This window comes from Prionailurus bengalensis, chromosome E4, assembly GCF_016509475.1.
Source record: "Prionailurus bengalensis isolate Pbe53 chromosome E4, Fcat_Pben_1.1_paternal_pri, whole genome shotgun sequence".
Lineage (NCBI taxonomy): Eukaryota > Metazoa > Chordata > Mammalia > Carnivora > Felidae > Prionailurus > Prionailurus bengalensis.
The window spans coordinates 50,339,084-50,358,289 of record NC_057360.1 but is presented as its reverse complement, the minus strand read 5'-3'; the positions used below and the strand labels follow the sequence as shown (position 1 = coordinate 50,358,289).

Sequence of the window (19,206 nt, the reverse complement as noted above, 5' to 3'; positions counted from 1 at the left end):
CTGTCTAAAATTCAGCAAATACCTTGTATTAAAACTGAACTTCTTTAGGTCCATCAGATCTAGAATTTTGTCACTCCGATGTCCACAACCACTGAAAGTTTTGCAGGTTTATCTTTCTTCCTTCAGCCACTCTTTGAGTGGCTAAATGCACAGTCCTCAGAGTCTACTCTAAATCAAGAACTGTCAAATGTTCCCAGAACTAAGTAAATTAGTGAATAAAAGAAAGGAAGGAAGGAAGCAGGGAGGGAGGGAGGAAGGGAGGGAGAGAGGGAAGGAGGAGGGAGGAGGGGAGAAAGAAAGGAGGGAAAGAAAAATGTGAATCGCCAGCTTATACCTCCGGTCAGAAATTTTATTTCAGTTAGCTTTGTTGGTTTTTTACATGCGTAAAAATATTTGTTGTTTTTTACATGTGTAAAAATATAATTTAAAAAATTATTTACCTTCCTAGAACTATCAATGGAAGTGCTGCCTTACTTCAATATACTACATTCTACCTGGAAACAAAATCCAAATGCTCTTTTGGTGATTTGTATTTTAATAAACTTTGCTTTAAAACATTTGATGTTTATTTATTTTTGAAAGACAGAGACAGATGCGAGCGGGGAGGGGCAGAGAGAGAGAGAGAGACACAGAATCTGAAGCAGGCTCCAGGCTCTGAACTGTCAGCACAGAGCCCAATGTGGGGCTTGAACTCATAAACTGTGAGATAATGACCTGAGCTGAAGTCAGATGCTTAACTAACTGAGCCACCCAGGTGCCCTCTATTTCAATAAATTTCCAAGGCAAAATAAAAAAGTGTAGCATTCCTGTGTGAATTCCACAAATATAGAGAGGCCCAGAGGATCCCCTCATCTAACCTATCATACACTGTACTATGAAATGGAAGTTGTTGTTGTTGTTTTTAATTTAAACCCAGGGAGACTACCGTATATTACAATTTATCTAAAAGTGCTGTATTCCATAATTATTTTTAAACATCAGATGGTATGCATGAATAAAACATTACAAATGTCTCAGGCATGGTATCTGAGTATTCTACCGGGAAAATTAGAAAGAAAAATTTGAGATTAGAAATTCATTAGGTTTATTCCTAGATAGCTTATTGGTTTTGGTGCAATTATAAATAGGATTGATTCTGTAATTTCTCTCTCTGTTGCTTCATCATTGGTGTATAGAAATGCAACAGATTTATGTACATTGGTTTTGTGTCCTGTGATCTTACTAAATTTTTTTATCAGTTCTAGCAGGTTTGTGTGTGTGTGTGTGTGTGTGTGTGTGTGGAATCTTTTGGACTTTTTATACAGAGTATCATATCATCTGCAAATACTGAAAGTTTTACTTCTTCCTTGTTCATTTGGATGCCTTTTGCACTGTTGGTGGGAATGTAAACTGGTGCAGCCACTTTGAAAAACAATATGAAGACTTCTCAAAAAGTTAACAACAGAACTACCCTGTGAGCCAGCAAATTGCACTACTATGTATTTACCCAAAGAATAGAAAAATACTCATTCAAAGGGATACATGCACCTGAATGTTTATAGCAGCATTATCTACAAAGGCCAAATTATGTAAACGGTCCATGTGCCCATTGACTGGTGAATGGATAAATAAGACATTATACTCAGTCATAAAAAATGAAATCTTGCCATTTGCAATGACGTGGCTGCAGATGGAAATAAGTCAGTCAGAGAAAGACAAATAACATATGAGTTCACTCATATATGGAGTTTAAGAAACAAAACAAACAAAAGGGGAAAAAAAAGAGAGAGAGAGGAAGGCAAACCAAGAAACAGAGTCTTAGCTATAAAGAGCAAACTGTTGGTTACCAGAGGGGAGGTAGGTGGGGGATGAATTAAACAGGTGATGGGTATTAAGGTGTGTGCTTGGGATGAGCACCCATTATTGTATGAAAGTGTTCAATCACTATACTGTACACTTGAAATTAATATTACACTGTATGTTAACTTAGTGGATTTTAAATTAAAACTTAAAAAAAGAAAAAAATATATAAACTATAGAAAGAGATTCATAAGATTTTCCAACAATTTCAAGGGGATAAGGATCTTTGATTCTAAACAGTTCTTCCTGTTTATATAAATAGAAATATTTATATTTGAAAATATTTATAATTAAAAATTGTTACTTATTAAGCACTATTTTGATCAAAATATACCTCAAGAATTTCTAAATTCATCAATCCTTCCTACATTTATTTGCCTACCCTTTTATTTTATAATTTGGTGGTTCTATTCCACAAAAAGATGATGTTTTGTTGCAACCATCAATTGTATTGTTTCTTATCTGATGTTAGCTGTGGACTTGTCCTAGATGGTCTTTATTTTGTTGAGATATGTCCCTTCCATGCCTAATTTGTTAAGTTCTTTTATCATGAATGGATGTTGAATTTTGTTGTCACTTTTTAAGTATGTTTGGCTAATCCAGTCACCAGAAGAATTCTAACACTCAGTCCTATAAGTCTGGCCTCTTGGAAGTTAAAACCTCTTTTGCCCATTTGAAAGTTAGACATGCCCAACACTTTTGAGTAATTACTATACAATTATGCTCACCATAATCTAAGGATTTTAATTATTCTTTTATCTTGTATTATTATATATGCTTTTATCAACATTTTCAATTTTATGTTGAGACATCCTTAATCTTTTATTAAAATTCAGTGCTTTATGAAATGAAAGCTATTACAGGCTATGTAATCAATGAGAAACAATATTGAAAGCACATATACACACTCATAAAAATTCAGATATAACAAGAACAAAAACCCACAAACATAAATCAAAATTGATTTAAATTTGATTAAAAAATAAAGAGTTCAGTGAAGGTGCACATTCATGAAATTCATGTTAATGTAAAGAAGGTATAGGACAAAAAAATGCTCTCTGCGTTTTTGCCTCACAAACGAAACCCATGCGCTATTAGAAAAGGCTAGATATATATATGGGAAATCAGGTGATAAATTCTTATATTGAGAAAGGCAAAAGCTTTCTTTCTTAAATGACTAATACATGAGTTCAAGAGCAGGTTAGGTTCTAGTGCCCATGGTACATAGCAATACACAAAGCACGATATGTTTTCAGTAAAATACAGAATCATTGGTAATAAAAGTGATATAGATGTCTATTTGAAGCAATAATAACAGAAATTAAATAAAAGGCTTTCCAATTATGTAATAGTTTCTTCCAAAAAGAAAGTAGCCGTTTCAGTATAGTATTTTTCGTTTTTTTATTTCTGACCAAGTTTAAGTGTTGCATTGAAACTTATCTTACCTGATTCCTCAAAGTCACCGTTGTAGGCTTTCCAGGTTTCAGTTATTCGAAGAAGATTCTCTTCCATGGCTTGAATGTCCATGGAGGGGCAGTTGCATTCTGGAAATTTGGGACCACATTGACACCAGCAATCATTGTCCTTGCAGATGAACTCTCCCTCTGAATTGCAAGCGATGTAGCTCAAAGCCGCTTGTACAAAACGCTCCTGAAGATAGTCTGGAAGGAGGACTTGCAGCCCTTAAAGAGCATAACATGCAAATAAGTTGTTTTTTGTTTTTTGACAAAGAAAAAAGGTATAACACATATTTAAAATCTTCAAAAAAGGCCAACAATTTAATATATAAGTCATGGATTTAAAGTAATCATTAGAAGGGCGCTTGGGTGGCTCAGTTGGTTGAGCATCCGACTTTGGCTCAGGTCATGATCTCACCGTCTGTGAGTTTGAGGCCCGCATCAGGCTCTGTGCTGATGGCTCAGAGCCTGGAGGCTGGTTCCAATTCTGTGTCTCCCTCGCTCTCTGCCCCTCCCCCCCTTGCGCTCTGTCTCCCTCTCTCTCAAAAAATAAACAAACATTTAAAAACAATTAAAAATAGGGGCGCCTGGGTGGCTCAGTCGGTTAAGCGACCGACTTCAGCTCAGGTCATGATCTCACAATTTGTGAGTTCGAGCCCCACGTCAGGCTCTGTGCTGACAGCTTGGAGCCTGGACCTGCTTCAGTTTCTGTGTCTCCCTCTCTCTCTGCCCCATCCCCTGCTTGTGCTCTGTCTCTCTCTGTCTCAAAAATAAGTAAAAACATTAAAAAAATTTTTAAACAATCATTAGAAAATTATCTAAGCCAAAAAAAAGAAAGAGAAAAAAAAAGAAAAAGAAAGAAAATGATCTAAGCCTTCAAAATTGCAAATATTTGTAATTCTTTTCAACATGTGCTGATTCTGTGCACTGTCCAAGAATCTCAGAAATGATAGAAGTGTTTAATCCCTCAGATTATCTGATTTTTTAAAAATGTAATTGGCTCTGTTTATTCATTTATGTAAAAAAAGTTTTTAAAATTTTCATTTTATTTTTTTTATTTTTAATTTTTTCCTTTATATTTTATTTATTTTTGAGACAGTGAGAGACAGAGTGAGAGTGGGGGAGGGGCAGAGAGAGATGGAGACACAGAATCCAAAACAGGTTCCAGGCTCTGTCTGACCTGTCAGACCAGACTGAGCCACCCAGCCATCCCTAAAATGTTCATTTTAATTCCAGTTAGTTAGCATACAGTGTTATATTAGTTTCAGGTGTACAGTATAGTGATTCAACACTTCATACATCATTCAGCGCTCACGTCAACAAGTGCACTCCTGGAGCCCCATCACCTATTTAACCCATCTCCCCCACCTCCGGTAACCATCATTTCGTTTTCTATAATTAAGAAAGAATCTATTTCTTGGTTTGTCTCTCTCTTTCTCTCTCTGCTCATTTTTTTTTAAATTCCACATATGAATAAAATTATATGGTATTTCTCTTCCTTTGTCTCCTTAACCTAATTGTTTAGAGTATTTAGTTATTTTTACATAATGTAGGTAGAGCCTACCTTCCTATACCTTTAAAAAGAGATGCATTTATTTTCCACCACATGATTTCAAGTAGTTTTCAATATTTTCTTTTACTTTCAGACTATTAGCTCACATTTACATAGAAATCACAAGACAATGGGTTGTGGCAATGGTAAAGGAGTTACAGAATGTTGATGATAATGCTTATCTCTTGTTATTAACAATGCATAACTTATCCCACTCTGTTATTCAGGAGTGATCATTGAGACTACAAGGAAGCAGATGGACTGATTTCCATTGTTACACAGTTCATGTCCTTGCCATGTATTAAGACAGCTCTATGATATGATTCATTACTTGTCTACATGCAAGTTTACTGAATTGATATCTCTGAGGAAAACATTCAAAAATGAAGATAAGTCTATATGATTAATATTTAGGGTTCTTTACTTGTTTAGTATTTATTATGATACTTCAAGAAAATAGTTTCAATTTCAACCATCTTGTTACATAGGAAAATTTAATAAAAAAGGTAAATATTCAAAGTGATCAGTATATAAAAAGAAAAAGAAAAAGAAACATCTGGCCAACACCTAATTGACATTTACTACAAAATTGGATTTTACAATTATGTTTATCTCTTTATCTATCTATCTACTTATCTATCCCTGCAAAAAGAAAACTGACATTCTGTAAAAAGTTTTTTGGGGGATGGGGAAGAAGTCTAGAGACAAATCACTCAAAACCTTTTTGAGTTTTTTAAGGCTCTCCTGGGGATTTTTTTTTAATGTACAGGAAAAATAGAGTAAAAACACCAAAATACTAATTACAGAAGGTTTACTTGGCACTGAGCCTTTGCTTAAGGAAGCTGAGTTCTGAGCCCAGGATGTTCTGTTAAAGGGAGCATATGAAACAGGGCACTGGAAATTATAAATGATAATCTAATGGAAATTCTGCAAACTGGAGTTAAGAAATAACTGATGGACTAATAGCAGGCTAGAAATAAACAGATAATAAGCAAACTGGAATATATCATAAAAATATTGAATACAAAGTAGTAAAAAAAAAGGCAAAAGAATATAAAATACAGAAGACAGTATAAAAGATATATAAGTCATGACTAAAAGGTCTAAAAATATATTTAGTGGAACCCTAGAATAAGAGGCAAGAAGGAAAAAAGTAATATTTGATGAATAAATATATTAAAAATTTTTCAAAATTGATGAGACACTAAGAAAGCTGTAATGTGCAAATATATGTTCTGGCAAGGCAAAATATACTTTCTGGCAAGACAAGCAGCAAATTGAAAATGACCAGCTGACTAGTGCTCTTCAATGCTGTTCACCCAAAGTAGCGTGAAAAACTAAGGAATTCCTTGGACATTATCAAGTTGCCATCTAAAATTTTCATCACATATTAAATAAACCAAGAGTAGCAATTTGTTGCATTATAAATATTTCTCTTTTGGGGCACCTGTGTGGCTCAGTCTGTTAAGCCTCCAACTTGACCAGGTACATGATCTTCTGGTTCATGAGATCAAACCCCTCAATGGGCTCCATAGTGAGAGTACAGAGCCTGCTTGGGATTCTCTCTGCTCTGTCTGTCCCTCCCCCAGCTTGTGCTATCTCAAAATAAACACAAAAGCATTAAACAAACAAACAAATAATTCTATTTTAAAATAAAAATATTACATTGTATTTCCTTATGTAACAATGGACTCTTGTCCTGGCAATTTGGGATCTAATAACATCTACTAGAAAGAATTTATGAGTGAGGTGTGTGTATGTGCATATATGTTTGTTAATTCATTTCACGATCCCTACATATTTTTGTTCTAATATATATTCACTAATAAGCATCTTTCCTGACCTCAGTCACATATCACTGCTATGAAAATAAATAATTGATGATGTGTATATATTTTACTGACAAGTAGAGATAACATAAAATTTTATGGCATAAATTATACAATACATGCTTTTCTTTTGTTTAATTTTTTAAGTTTATTTATTTATTTTGACAGCAAAAGAGAGAACACACAAGCAGACGCGGGACAGAGAGAGAGAGAGAAAGGGAGAGAGAGAATCCCAAGCAGGCTCTGTTCTGTTAGCACAGAGCCCAGCGCCAGCTCAGACTCACAAACCCTGAGATTATGACCTCAGCCAAAACCAAGAGTCAGATGCTTAACCGAGTGAGCCACCTGCACCTCAATATGTACTTTTCTAATAATGAAAATCTTCAAGCTAAAGAATGTTAACTCTCGATGTAATCATTATAATTACTGGTAACACACAACTCAGTAGATTTAAATTTAGTACATGTATTGGTAAATAATCTTTAAAAACAAATGTTACCATCTTATTGAAATCACAGGATTTTAATGACTTGATAGGGTTTTAGTGTTCATTAGTTTATGGGTTTTTTGGCTAGAAATATATGTTAATAAAAATCATGTTCCTGCTTTTCATCCTTATATATGTTAAGCTCTAAGAAATCTATTCCAGGGAAGTGGGCTGGCATCCAAGCCCCTGCCAATGCGAATCTGGCAGGAATGGGAGCCATCAGAACGGCCACCATGACTGTGGACAAGAGCAGCACCATGCTGCAGTACCTCGACTACAGGATAAGGTGCATCCCTCAAGACTCCCGTATCTTCATTGGCACCTTCAAGGCTTTAAACAAGCGTGTGAATCTGATCCTCTGTGACTGTAATGAGTTCAGGAAGATCATGCCAAAGAATTCAAAACAGAAAGAGAAAGAAGGAAGTCCTTCATCTGGTGCTGCTTGGGGAGGAGAAACTGGTCTCAATGCCAGGAGAGGGACCTCTTCCCAAAGATACTGACATTATCTGAGTGACACCTGCTGGAGCTGCCAGAAGCCCAGGGATTAGCAGAGCTGATGACAGAGGAATCCTAGGTGGTGTTCCAATGCCCCACACTCCTTCAGGACTTTCTGTGCCCAGCTGAGGGGTTGGTGGGCCAGCCCAACAGGTGATGACCCCCCCAAGGAAGAGGCATTTAGGTTGCTGCAGTTGCTGCTATAGCCAGTATTGCCAGGGTCCCAACCCAGTATCCACCTGGCTGTGGTGTCCTTCCCCACCTAAGGGCTGAGAGGAACCCCCTCCAGGCATGATGGACCCACCACCTGGCATGAGGATTCCCATGGGTCCCACAGTGAGGATCCTCATGGATGAGGAAGTCCAACGAGCATGCCCCTTTCAGGATGTAACAGACTTCCAGCGGGATGAGATGCTTTCTTTGACCTGTGGCCACAGAGATATGGATGTAGTCCACAAAGGCATGGGCCCGACTGCCCAGGGCCAAGTAACCACAGGCCTGTTTGTTTGTTATGCCTTTGTTCTCAGTCTCATGAAGTTGTCTGGTTTCACTTTGGTGGTCTCCTCCCCCAGGAATGCACCCACCAAGGCCCTAGACTGTTCTTGCCCTCCTCAGCTCCCTGCCTGTTTCCTGTAATGCTGTACATAGTCCTTCTATTTCCTTATGGCCTGTGAAACTAGTCTCTAATAAACTCTTAAGAATATTTAAAAAAAGAAAAAAGAAAATTTGTTCCAATACATCAATAAATAAAGAAAATAGGAAGTAAAACAGTTTTTTTTTAAATTTTTTTTTCAACGTTTATTTATTTTTGGGACAGAGAGAGACAGAGCCTGAACGGGGGAGGGGCAGAGAGAGAGGGAGACACAGAATTGGAAACAGGCTCCAGGCTCTGAGCCATCAGCCCAGAGCCTGACACGGGGCTCGAACTCACGGACGGCGAGATCGTGACCTGGCTGAAGTCGGACGCTTAACCGACTGTGCCACCCAGGCGCCCCGAAATAAAACAGTTTTATGAGGCAATATCATTAAATTTTTATTATAAGCAAAACAAAAACAAAAACAAAACAAAAAAAAAAACAATTATAGTGACCTATCAATAAATCTCCTATTTGATAATAAACCAGTCCTCTGTCAATTTTGTCGAAATAAAACATTAAGAACCAACTGACCTGGAAAAGTATTTGTTACTCAATCATATGAATCATTCACATCTCAGTTTCTGGGAATTTTACCAAAAAGTTATTACCAAGACTTGATAAATGACTTTTCATTACTCCTTTACCCTTTCACTCAGTAGTACTTTGATATGTTAAATTAACCAGGCGTTGGAAACATTGGAATGTTATTAATATATTAATATGAATATATTAATATTAGTATATTTATTAACACTTTCTTATGAGTTACTCTTTGTCATATATTACATGTATCATCATCAATAATTTGGAGTTGCAGGTATGGCTTTTTCAAGTTTTGAATTGTCTGTTTGTAAGCTAACCGGTGAAGCCAGATCTCGAGGACAAACAAGCAGGTAAACCTAGCTTCCTCACTGCCAGAAAACATTTGATTTCACTTTTTTTAGGTCAAAATTAATGTTCTGTGTGTATCTCTTTGACATCTCATTTCAGAATGTTCATTCTAATATAGTGAGGTCATGTAGTTTTGTTCTGAATTTGTTGCCTGATGCTTTTACCTTGAATAATTCTTATTGATGCTTTCCTTGCTCTGATGAAATTCTACATCGAGACACCAGTGTTTCCACTTGTCAAATATAGTGACCTAAAATCTTTTATACATTTCAAAGGAATGTATCCTGGGAATGTTGATCCAGAATCGACTAATGCTTTGTTGTTGTTGTTGTTGTTTTTAAGTGGAGAAGGGCTGCTATTAATGGTGAGGTTGAACAAGTAAATCAACATAAATACTCAGACTCTCAATAAAAACGAAGTCTGAGAAAGAACACATGGGGAGTTGAGGATTTTGATATTAATTTCCTGAAATTATCTTTGGAAAGGTCTTGGCACCACAAGGGTACACATAAAGTTGTGGCAGACAATTGAAAATAGAGGCCTGGAAAATAGAAAAGGTGAAAAATAGAGACACAGGTTTCTGCATTACTCACAGAAATGGTAAAAGGTTGAAACAATAATTATTCAAAAAAGAAGTACTGTTTCACTTATTCGTGTGCGAATTGTTTTTCAAGACAGATAAGAGGTTGAAGCTTTGCTTTTATAATATAATACTCTAAAAACTAAGCACAGTGATTCACAAATAAAAAAAAAATAACTCATGTTAATAAATAAATTTTAATAATAAATCAATAAACATATGTCATATAAATATTCCAAATCTTTTTCTATTAAACTTAATGCTCTGATGACAAGTTAATCCATACATTAGAAAAGAGTAAGCAGTAGAGAATTACATGTAATATCAGTAGAGTACATTTGTTTAAGAAAAAAATATTTCAATAACTTTATAGCCAAAATTGGTAATGAGAAATTGGATGGCATTTAAAGTTTAATTTTTTTTTTCTTTTTTTTTTTCAACGTTTATTTTTATTTTTGGGACAGAGAGAGACAGAGCATGAACGGGGGAGGGGCAGAGAGAGAGGGAGACACAGAATCTGAAACAGGCTCCAGGCTCTGAGCCATCAGCCCAGAGCCTGACGCGGGGCTCGAACTCACGGACGGCGAGATTGTGACCTGGCTGAAGTCGGACGCTTAACCGACTGCGCCACCCAGGCTCCCCTAAAGTTTAAATTTTTAAGTACTTCCTTTTTCATTTGTATACAATTGAAAAGAGATGAGATTCATTTATTATTTAGGGTAAGTTTAAATAACCCAAAGCTATTACATTTTTGAAAATTGAAATGTTGAGGGAAAATGTCTGGATTTCTGGAACTTTAGAGCATTCTTATGTAAAACTGAATAATGTAAATGCAGCTCTAACTTATGTAGTTAAAGAAAAAAGTAGACGAGAGAAAAGGTAGACTAGAGAAGAGTGACTGAAAATTGATCAAGTTGATCAGTCAACTTAATTTAGATAATATGTCACCACAAACAAGGCCTTTCTGAACTTCTTCAACTAGTACATTTTTAAACATGTGTATTCATAACCTTTCTTGTCATTATAAATAAGTAATAAATAAGTACACACACCAATGACCCATTTGAGGACAGTATATATATGTTACAAGTTATTTAAAAATCCTCTATTGAGTTTTCTTACAAAATATAGCAATAGAAAACAAAAGGCAAATTATTACCATTATCACATAATGTATCTCTATGATGGAAGTAATGCAAATATAAATATTTTGTTAATAAATTCTCAAATAACCGTCTATCAGAGGACAAACTCAGCTCTATGTACCATATTAGGCTATGTTTGTTTGTTTAGTTATTTACTTATTTTTAAAGTTCATTTATTGATTTTGAAAGAGGTAGAGACAGTGCAGATGGGGGAGGGGGCAGAGAGAGGGAGAGAGAGAGTCCCAAGCCATGGGGCTTGAACTCACGAAAATGTGAGATCATGACCTGAGCCGAAACGCTTAGATATTATGTTATACTTAAAATGTCAACAGTTCATGCTACTCTGTGCATTAATATGGCTACAACTTTTACTAGAATCTATAAGGAAAAAGTCAAACCCAGACAAACCTATGAAAACACAGCTACATATTGAGATAAAGATTACTGTATAAAAGTAAAATATCATGATAAATTTTCAATTGCCACAGATTACCTAATTTAAGAAGTAAAGTGAATTTTAACATTTTCTTCATCTGGTATAGAATGTTATTAGCAATTAAAAATAGGAAATTAGCATTTTATAAGAATTTTAACAGCCTAGTGCTGCATATATGGCTTGTGAAGAAGAAGAAGAAGAAGAAGAAGAAGAAGAAGAAGAAGAAGAAGAAGAAGATGAAGGAGGGGGAGGAGGAGGAAGAGGAGGAGGAGGAGGAGGAGGAGGAGGAGGAGGAGGAGGAGGAAGAGGGAGGGGCTGGGGGAAGGGAAGGAGAAAGAAATCACACCTGGGTAACTGTTATCCAGACTTGTAGAGAATTAATGAAGTTTTAGCTACATACCTTGCAACTGAATCTTATTCTCAGGACTCTGAACCAGAACAGAACTGACAGAATCTAAGTTGTCATAGTTACTGCAGCCAAGAGGACCAGTCCGTGTTTCTGTTACCTGACAAACAAAACATCAACTTTATTATATAAATCAGACTTCACCATGTTCTTTTAGCTCAATGTAGCTGTCACACACTGATATTATATGTTTGACAGTAAACATCACTGAAAGGCATAGGATCTGATACATACCAACAATACACACACCTAAGCACAGAGAAGACAAATAACTCCCTTTGTCTTCAATTCCATTCTCTTTCCTTTGGCTAGGCATAAATCTTCTGGGAAAATAATAGAAAGCCCTTTTTGGTCAAAAGCATCACTCACCTAAGGTCATTGATTTTAACCAAGATATGACAAGGCCATGCCCCTTTAGATAGAGAGCAAGTTCTGACTCGTATGAGAATTGTTTTTTGTTTGTTCATTTTTCCTCAATAAATCAGACCCATCTGTCAGGCTACTGTCTAAAAACTGATTTTATTATTTTATTCTACTTAAAAATCTATAATTTTCCCATCTTTTATGGTGCCTTCAAAGTCCAAACTCTTTTGCTTGATTTCCATCTGTCCCATTTATCCCCAACACACATTAACTTGCTTTCCAGCTGGACATTCTTAATTCTATGCCTTTGCTTATACATCCTCCACCCCCGTCTTTCTTTTCTCCCCTTTGACTAACTTATTTTATCTCTCCTCAAGATTAAGCACATTTTCAAACACCCACACAAAATATTCCTTACTGACTTCCACTTGTATTTTTCCCATTTCTATAAAGTTGGGGTTTGCAGTGCTCAGCCATAGCACTTAATTATAGAATCACATGTTGCAGACTAATTTTTCCATGGGTCTCTTGGGATGTAGAGTATTAGGAGATGAGGAGGAGTTTAGGAAATAAAGAGAAATTAAATTTATCCTCAGGATAATTAAAAAAAACATAGTTTGAAGCAGGGAAATATTGTGATGATCTTTGTATTTTTTTTGATCTTTGTATTTTAAAAAAAGATACTCTCCACACAACAACCAGAACCGTTTCCAAAATTAATTCACATCATCTCATTTCACCATTCACAACTCCATGATGGTTTTCCATCTTACTGAGGGTAAAACCCAGAACCCTTCCTAGAACTAAACAAATGTCATTCTATCCAGTTATCCCTGTTACCTCTCTAAACTCATCCCCTCTCCTCTTTTCCTTGTTTACTCCACTCCAACTACACTTACCCTTTGCGAACATGCTAGTTATTTTCTGACCTTGGGATTTCTGACCTGCTGTTCCTGCATCTGGAATGCTCTTCCTCAAAATATTTATAAGCTCACTGTTTCACTTCTTTCAAGTTTTTGTTCAAATGTCACTCTCTTAGGACTACTTGGACTAGCCTATTTTCAATGAATACATCTTCCCACACTTCCCTCTTTGAACAGTATTTCCTTTCCTCCTTACCTTGTTCTACTTTTTCCAAAGTAGTTTTCAGCTTCTAACATGCAGTATAATTTAATCGTTTATCATGATTACCGCTGACACCTCTCATCGGAATGCAAGTTCCACAAGTGCAGGAAATACTGCCTATTTTGTTCACTATAGTATCCACATCACATACTAGGTTCTTATATAAGCCCATGATGAAGTGAAAAAGAAGGGGACAGTTTGAGGGGGAAAATCATAACAAGGAAGACAGTAAGGTCGTTATTGAGATGATAAAGCCTGAATAAAGCAGTGGCAATAACATTTATCTGAAGAAGACAGATTATATAAAACAATTGGACCTGGCAAGATTAGGAAACACTGAAAATATACACAGTGAAGGGAGGAAAAGGAAACTGAGGTTTCGAGCATAAGTGATAACATTATGATATGTTGCAAATAGGGTCCACTGTGGAGAACATGTAAGAGAATTTTGTTTTGAGCATTCTGACTTCTGAATGGAATAACATTTTCAACCAGAAACATCCAGTAGGAGTAACAGTGCAGATCTATTTCTTAGAAGTTATGTCAAAGATGGGATTACTAACTTGGGAGTCAAACACTTATAGGTAATAATCAAAGACAAAGGGATAGACATGTCAGCTCAGATGCACCGAGTGAAGGTATAATTTGTACCATGACAGCTCTATGATATTTTGTAACAAGTCCTTTAAAACAATGTATATTGACTATGAGTACAAAGCAATAGTTGAGAATGCAGTTTATCATGCTCAAAGCAATACTTTTTCCCTAACATCACACCAACGTTGTCTACTCCCCACCACTCTATTCCAATGGTGATACTGACCATCCCTTATTTTTTTCAGGGAAATCATATCTAATGTTGATATGTATAGCATACATGTATGAGTATGAGTGTGTATATACACATGACATTTAAATATAGATGATTAACCAAAGGGTAAAAGAAGGATTAAAGCCATCAAAGGAAATACTTAAGGTTTCATATAACTTAAATCTTCATGTTGTCCTATCATGTAGTTTAACTACTGTCCACCAACACACAGACACAAAAATAATAGAAACAAATTCCAGCATTTGTCATCGTAAGGAATTTTTAAGAAGTAAAATTGCCTGGGACACCGAGGTCGCTCAGTTGGCTAAGCGTCCCACTCTCAGTTTTGCCTTAGGTCATGATCTCACGGTTTTGTGGGTTTGAGCCCTGCATCAGGCTGTGTGCTGACAGTGCAGAGCCTGCTTGGGATTCTCTCTCTCTCCCTCTCTGTCTGCCCCTCCCCTACTCACACTGTCTCTGTCTCTCCCAAAATAAATAAACTTAAAAAAATAAATAAATAAAAAGAAAAAAATAAATAAAATTGGCTTCAAGCACACATTTATTGAGATATGAGATCTTGGAATTTAGAAGGCAATCTTCTGACACTTAACTTTTGAAAGAAGATCAATGGTAGTATTCCATCTCTTTACAGACCTTCAGTTATGTTAAGTTACGGTGTTTTTGAGAATAAATTCAGGAAATTTAAATAATGGATTTATAAATTTAGAAGTTTGAATACCTTTCTATATCTACAGATTGATTTAATCTCTTGCCTTTCACAATGTACAATAATAAAAATGTAGCAGATCCTATTTATAATTTTATTATTTTTTAATTATTATTTGTTTTTGAAAGAGAAAAAGAGAGCACAAGCAGAAGAGGGGCAGAAGGAGAGGGAGAGAGGATCCCAAGCAGATTCTGTCCTGTCAGTGCACACACAAACCTATGAACTGAGAGATCATGAGCTGACCTAAAACCAAGGGTCAGAAGCTTCACTGACTGAGCCACCCAGGAGCCCCAATTTATAATTTTATTTTGTTTATTATCACTCAGAAGTGAATTCGCTAATACTTTTCTGATTTAATATAAAAGTTCACAAACTCTAGCACAGTCAAAATCAAACCTCTTATTTTCAATGGTTTCATATTTAAGGCTCTTACATGTCTTATTAGTGTCAACATTAATAAATGCATCCGTCCTTGTTTCTTTAATACTATCAACGAAATGAAATGAAAAGAAACTAATAAAAGCCAATTTATTCTATAAGCATTTCTATAGATATATTAACTCTACCAAAAATGAATTATGTGGTGGTACCACAAATAGCTTGAACTTCTGTTCATCAGCTGATAGATGAACATCTGGTACAGAGGTCTTCATATATAATCTAAAAATGGAAGAGTGATTAAATAGCTAAACATAACAATGAGTAAGACTAAAAAAAATGAATACCGACTGACAACAATGCAGTACTGATAGCTTTCAGTGTTTTGAGAACTGTGATATCGAATGAGAAAATATTTTTTTTAATTTATTTTATTCATCTATTGGAAGGAGGATGTTCAAAGCAAGGGAATGTAGTATCCAAAAATGATGCCCTCTCTGAGGTGTCACAGTGGTTTGTGATTGTATCTGAGCGCTATGAAGAAAACTGTATGTGTTTGTGGAAGTTGAAGGACCAGTGTAGAGTAGCAAACACCGAAGAGGCAACTTTACCAGGAGTAGAAAGAAAAATCGAACCTTCTGAACGTATTTAGGACAAATATGTCTTCAAAATATAACAAATGTGGTGTTTATTTCTTTTTTTTTTAAATAAATGTGTATCAGTTTTTAAATCCAAACTTGAATGATATCATGTATACTTTTTGAAAATCCTACTTTCAACGTTTATTTATTTTTGGGACAGAGAGAGACAGAGCATGAACGGGGGAGGGGCAGAGAGAGAGGGAGACACAGAATCTGAAACAGGCTCCAGGCTCTGAGCCATCAGCCCAGAGCCTGACGCGGGGCTCGAACTCACGGACCGCAAGATCGTGACCTAGTTGAAGTCGGACACTTAACCGACTGCGCCACCCAGGCGCCCCTGTGGTGTTTATTTCTATCATTGACTTATGTGAATTGTGTTTTATTTAAAACAATTTTTAAATGCTTATTTTTGAGAGAGAACAAGTGGGAGAGGGTCAGAGAGAAGGAGACAAAGGATCCGAAGCAAGATCTATGCTGACAGCAGGGAGCCTGATATGGGGCTTGAACTCACAAACCACTGGATCATGACCTGAGCTGAAGTCAGAGACTCAACAAAGTAAGCCACCCAGGTGCCTCTATGCAGATTGTGTTTTAAATATATTGTTAAAGATCAGAGCGGATACAAAAGATCCTTTCAATTTTTCCTATATTGTTCCTATGCTGTTGCAATAAACTACTGCTTACTATTTTCACAGTTGGGAGAATTTTACAGTCTAAAAGAAGAATATAGAACCTTCTCAACTCAAAGAAATTCCTTGGAAGTAATTATATTAACCAATAGTATAGAGTCACGTTAATTTAGATTAAAATAAAATGGTACAAATATTTCACTCGGAAATAAACCATCTTTATGATTTTCTATCAAATTTCTCTACAGTTTTACATAGTCTAAAGATGATATAATGCCACAGCAATGCAGTGGAGTAATAAAATCAATTCAATGAGAACTAGTTGAAGAAAAACTATCTGAAGCAAATTTTTTAAAATATTAAAACAGTGAAGAAAATGGGACAAAAGAGTAAACACACAAAAAAACATGCCACATTCCTAAACGAAATTGCACTATTAAGAGTCCATCATCTTCAAACTCAGGCATTACATATTTAAAATATTTGCAGTCAAAATCATAATAATGTTATATATTTTGAAGAAAACAGACTTAAATAAACATGCCCAGGTCACTACTGTAGCTCCACCAACTTAAGCTATTTAAGCTTCAAGTTTCTATTGGGTGGAATGACTAAAATTTTCCTAGAGCACAGTGTGCTTGGGAAACAAAAATGAGGTGATCCATAAACAGTGCTTACCATGTGCCTGGGCCACAGTAATTAATTCAAGGTAAATGTAAAGTATGTGTAAATGTTTACTATTAAAAAGCAAAGGCACAAGATGATCTCAATTCATGTGAACTTATTGAAATTATCCATACTCTACCTCTCAATCAAGGTTATTAAGATCACAATACTTTTTCTGATGTCAGTGCTGAATGTTAACTAACACCTTTCTTTGTAGTTAGAGAGCAGGGGGCTGCATTTTAAACCTTCCTAAATCAAACTCACCCTTGAACGAGACTAGGTAGAAATTTTGTACAAAATCACATCCATACACAATTAGAACACAATATAGTAAGAATAATCCACAGACTAAGCTAGAAATATTGGTATAGGAAAAAATAGTTCAATTACATAAAATGAAAAGAACAACAGTAGCTACAAGAAAAATAGAAAAAGTTTTCTGATCTGTAGTACTGAAGACAATCAAGGAGTCTCTCAAAACAAGTATGATTATATGAGAATATCTTCATCCACGTTGAGGGAAAAAAGCAAAAGAAAATGAATATATACTTTGTAAAATTATACACACACATCCATTATATACATAGCTCTGTGAATGTGATATTGCTCTACGCTTTTTACAGAATGAAGCAAAGCATTAGTTTGTCATTTTGGCTAAACTGATTATTGTTTATCGACAATTCAATAAAATGCATGATCATATGAATAATATATCTCTATCGCAGATCTATAAATGCACATTTTAAAAAAAAGCTTGTAATGTTCCTGGAAACTTTATCTGAAATCAATAGGGTGACTTTTTTTTTATAGCTCTTAAAGTATAAAACAGATAAGAATCTGTTTATTCTCCATTACAATGGCTTGTCACTTGTGAACTACTTATTGACCATATGATAAGAAAAAATATGGAATGGCAGTATCCTTTTTGTTCCAATGCATCATTTTTAATGACAAAAATAATAAATGTTTATGTTGGAACTTCAAACAATAAAGTAACAACTGCTTTTCTCCTCTGTTCTCATTTATTTACCATCTTCCGTTTACCAGACACGAAAATCATTGAAACTAGAAGAAACGGCTGTTCAAGACCATCTTTTATTCATTGACCAAATTTTCATGAACTTCAAACTTTACAGCTTTTTCCTTCTATTTTTTCTTAGATTTCATTTGCTTCGAAATTATATTAGAGTACATTGAAGTAGTTTTTTTGGATAATTTTATATCATCATTGATTGTGCATAGGAAACAAGAGAATACTGATAAGTACAATATAGCTCTTTTATAAGGAGTTTTTAAAAATCCAATCCAATCCAATCCACTTTTAATATTGAAATGTTATATTTATTTTGTTTTTGTTCAAGGCCATGGTGATGACTATTCTATGATCTAAAGGATAAACACATGATAAATCAGTCTTCCACTAAGAGTACCATAACCATCCTTAGGAGTATCATCCTTATTTCTTTTTTATTTTGTTAAGTACTCATAATTCAAAAAGCACAATTTTTTCTTATGAAAAGCAATTAGCCTTTTCCCAATAAACTCATCAGTGAGTAGCCATGAGAAACACTATTTCCCAAGAGTAGAAAATTATTTTATGGAATAAATATACTAAGAATTGGGAGATTAACCTTCTCAAGATATTTTAATAGCTTAATTCTTTATTTTATCACAAAGTTTTCTTTATGTTTTATTATGGCAATTATAATTTTTTTAAAGTTTATATTTGAGACAGAGAGAGACAAAGGATGAGTGGGGGAGGGGCAGAGATAGAGGAAGACACAGAATCCTAAGCAGGTTTACACCAGGCTCTAGCTGTCAGCAAGGAGCCTGATGCTAGGCTTGAACCCCAGAGCCATGAGGTCATGACCTGAGCCGAAGTCGGGCGCTCAACCAACTGAGCCACCCAGGTGCCCCTGGCAATTATAAAATTACACTCGTCTGTTCACATTATTTTCTTCACTTATTGAACTGTAAACTCCCTATTCATAATTACACACAGTACTTCACACATGGTAGGAATTCAATGATTGTGAAATAAATTGGTGGATAAATATGTTAGTTTTAGTTCGAAATAACAAAAGAATATTTACATTCATTTATTCAACTTT

At 35.3% G+C, this 19,206-nt stretch overlaps 1 protein-coding gene across 1 annotated transcript in view; it reads right to left on the bottom strand.

Moving 5' to 3' along the window:
- BRINP3 (BMP/retinoic acid inducible neural specific 3) overlaps positions 1-19,206 on the bottom strand; it is a 423,267-nt gene that overhangs the window by 127,938 nt on the left and 276,123 nt on the right. The window contains exons 5-6 of the mRNA XM_043569197.1: positions 11,750-11,855; positions 3,285-3,521 (exon numbers count right to left, since the gene is read on the bottom strand). Of these exons, the coding sequence (XP_043425132.1) occupies positions 3,285-3,521; positions 11,750-11,855 (343 nt within the window). The remainder of the gene's footprint in view (positions 1-3,284; positions 3,522-11,749; positions 11,856-19,206) is intronic.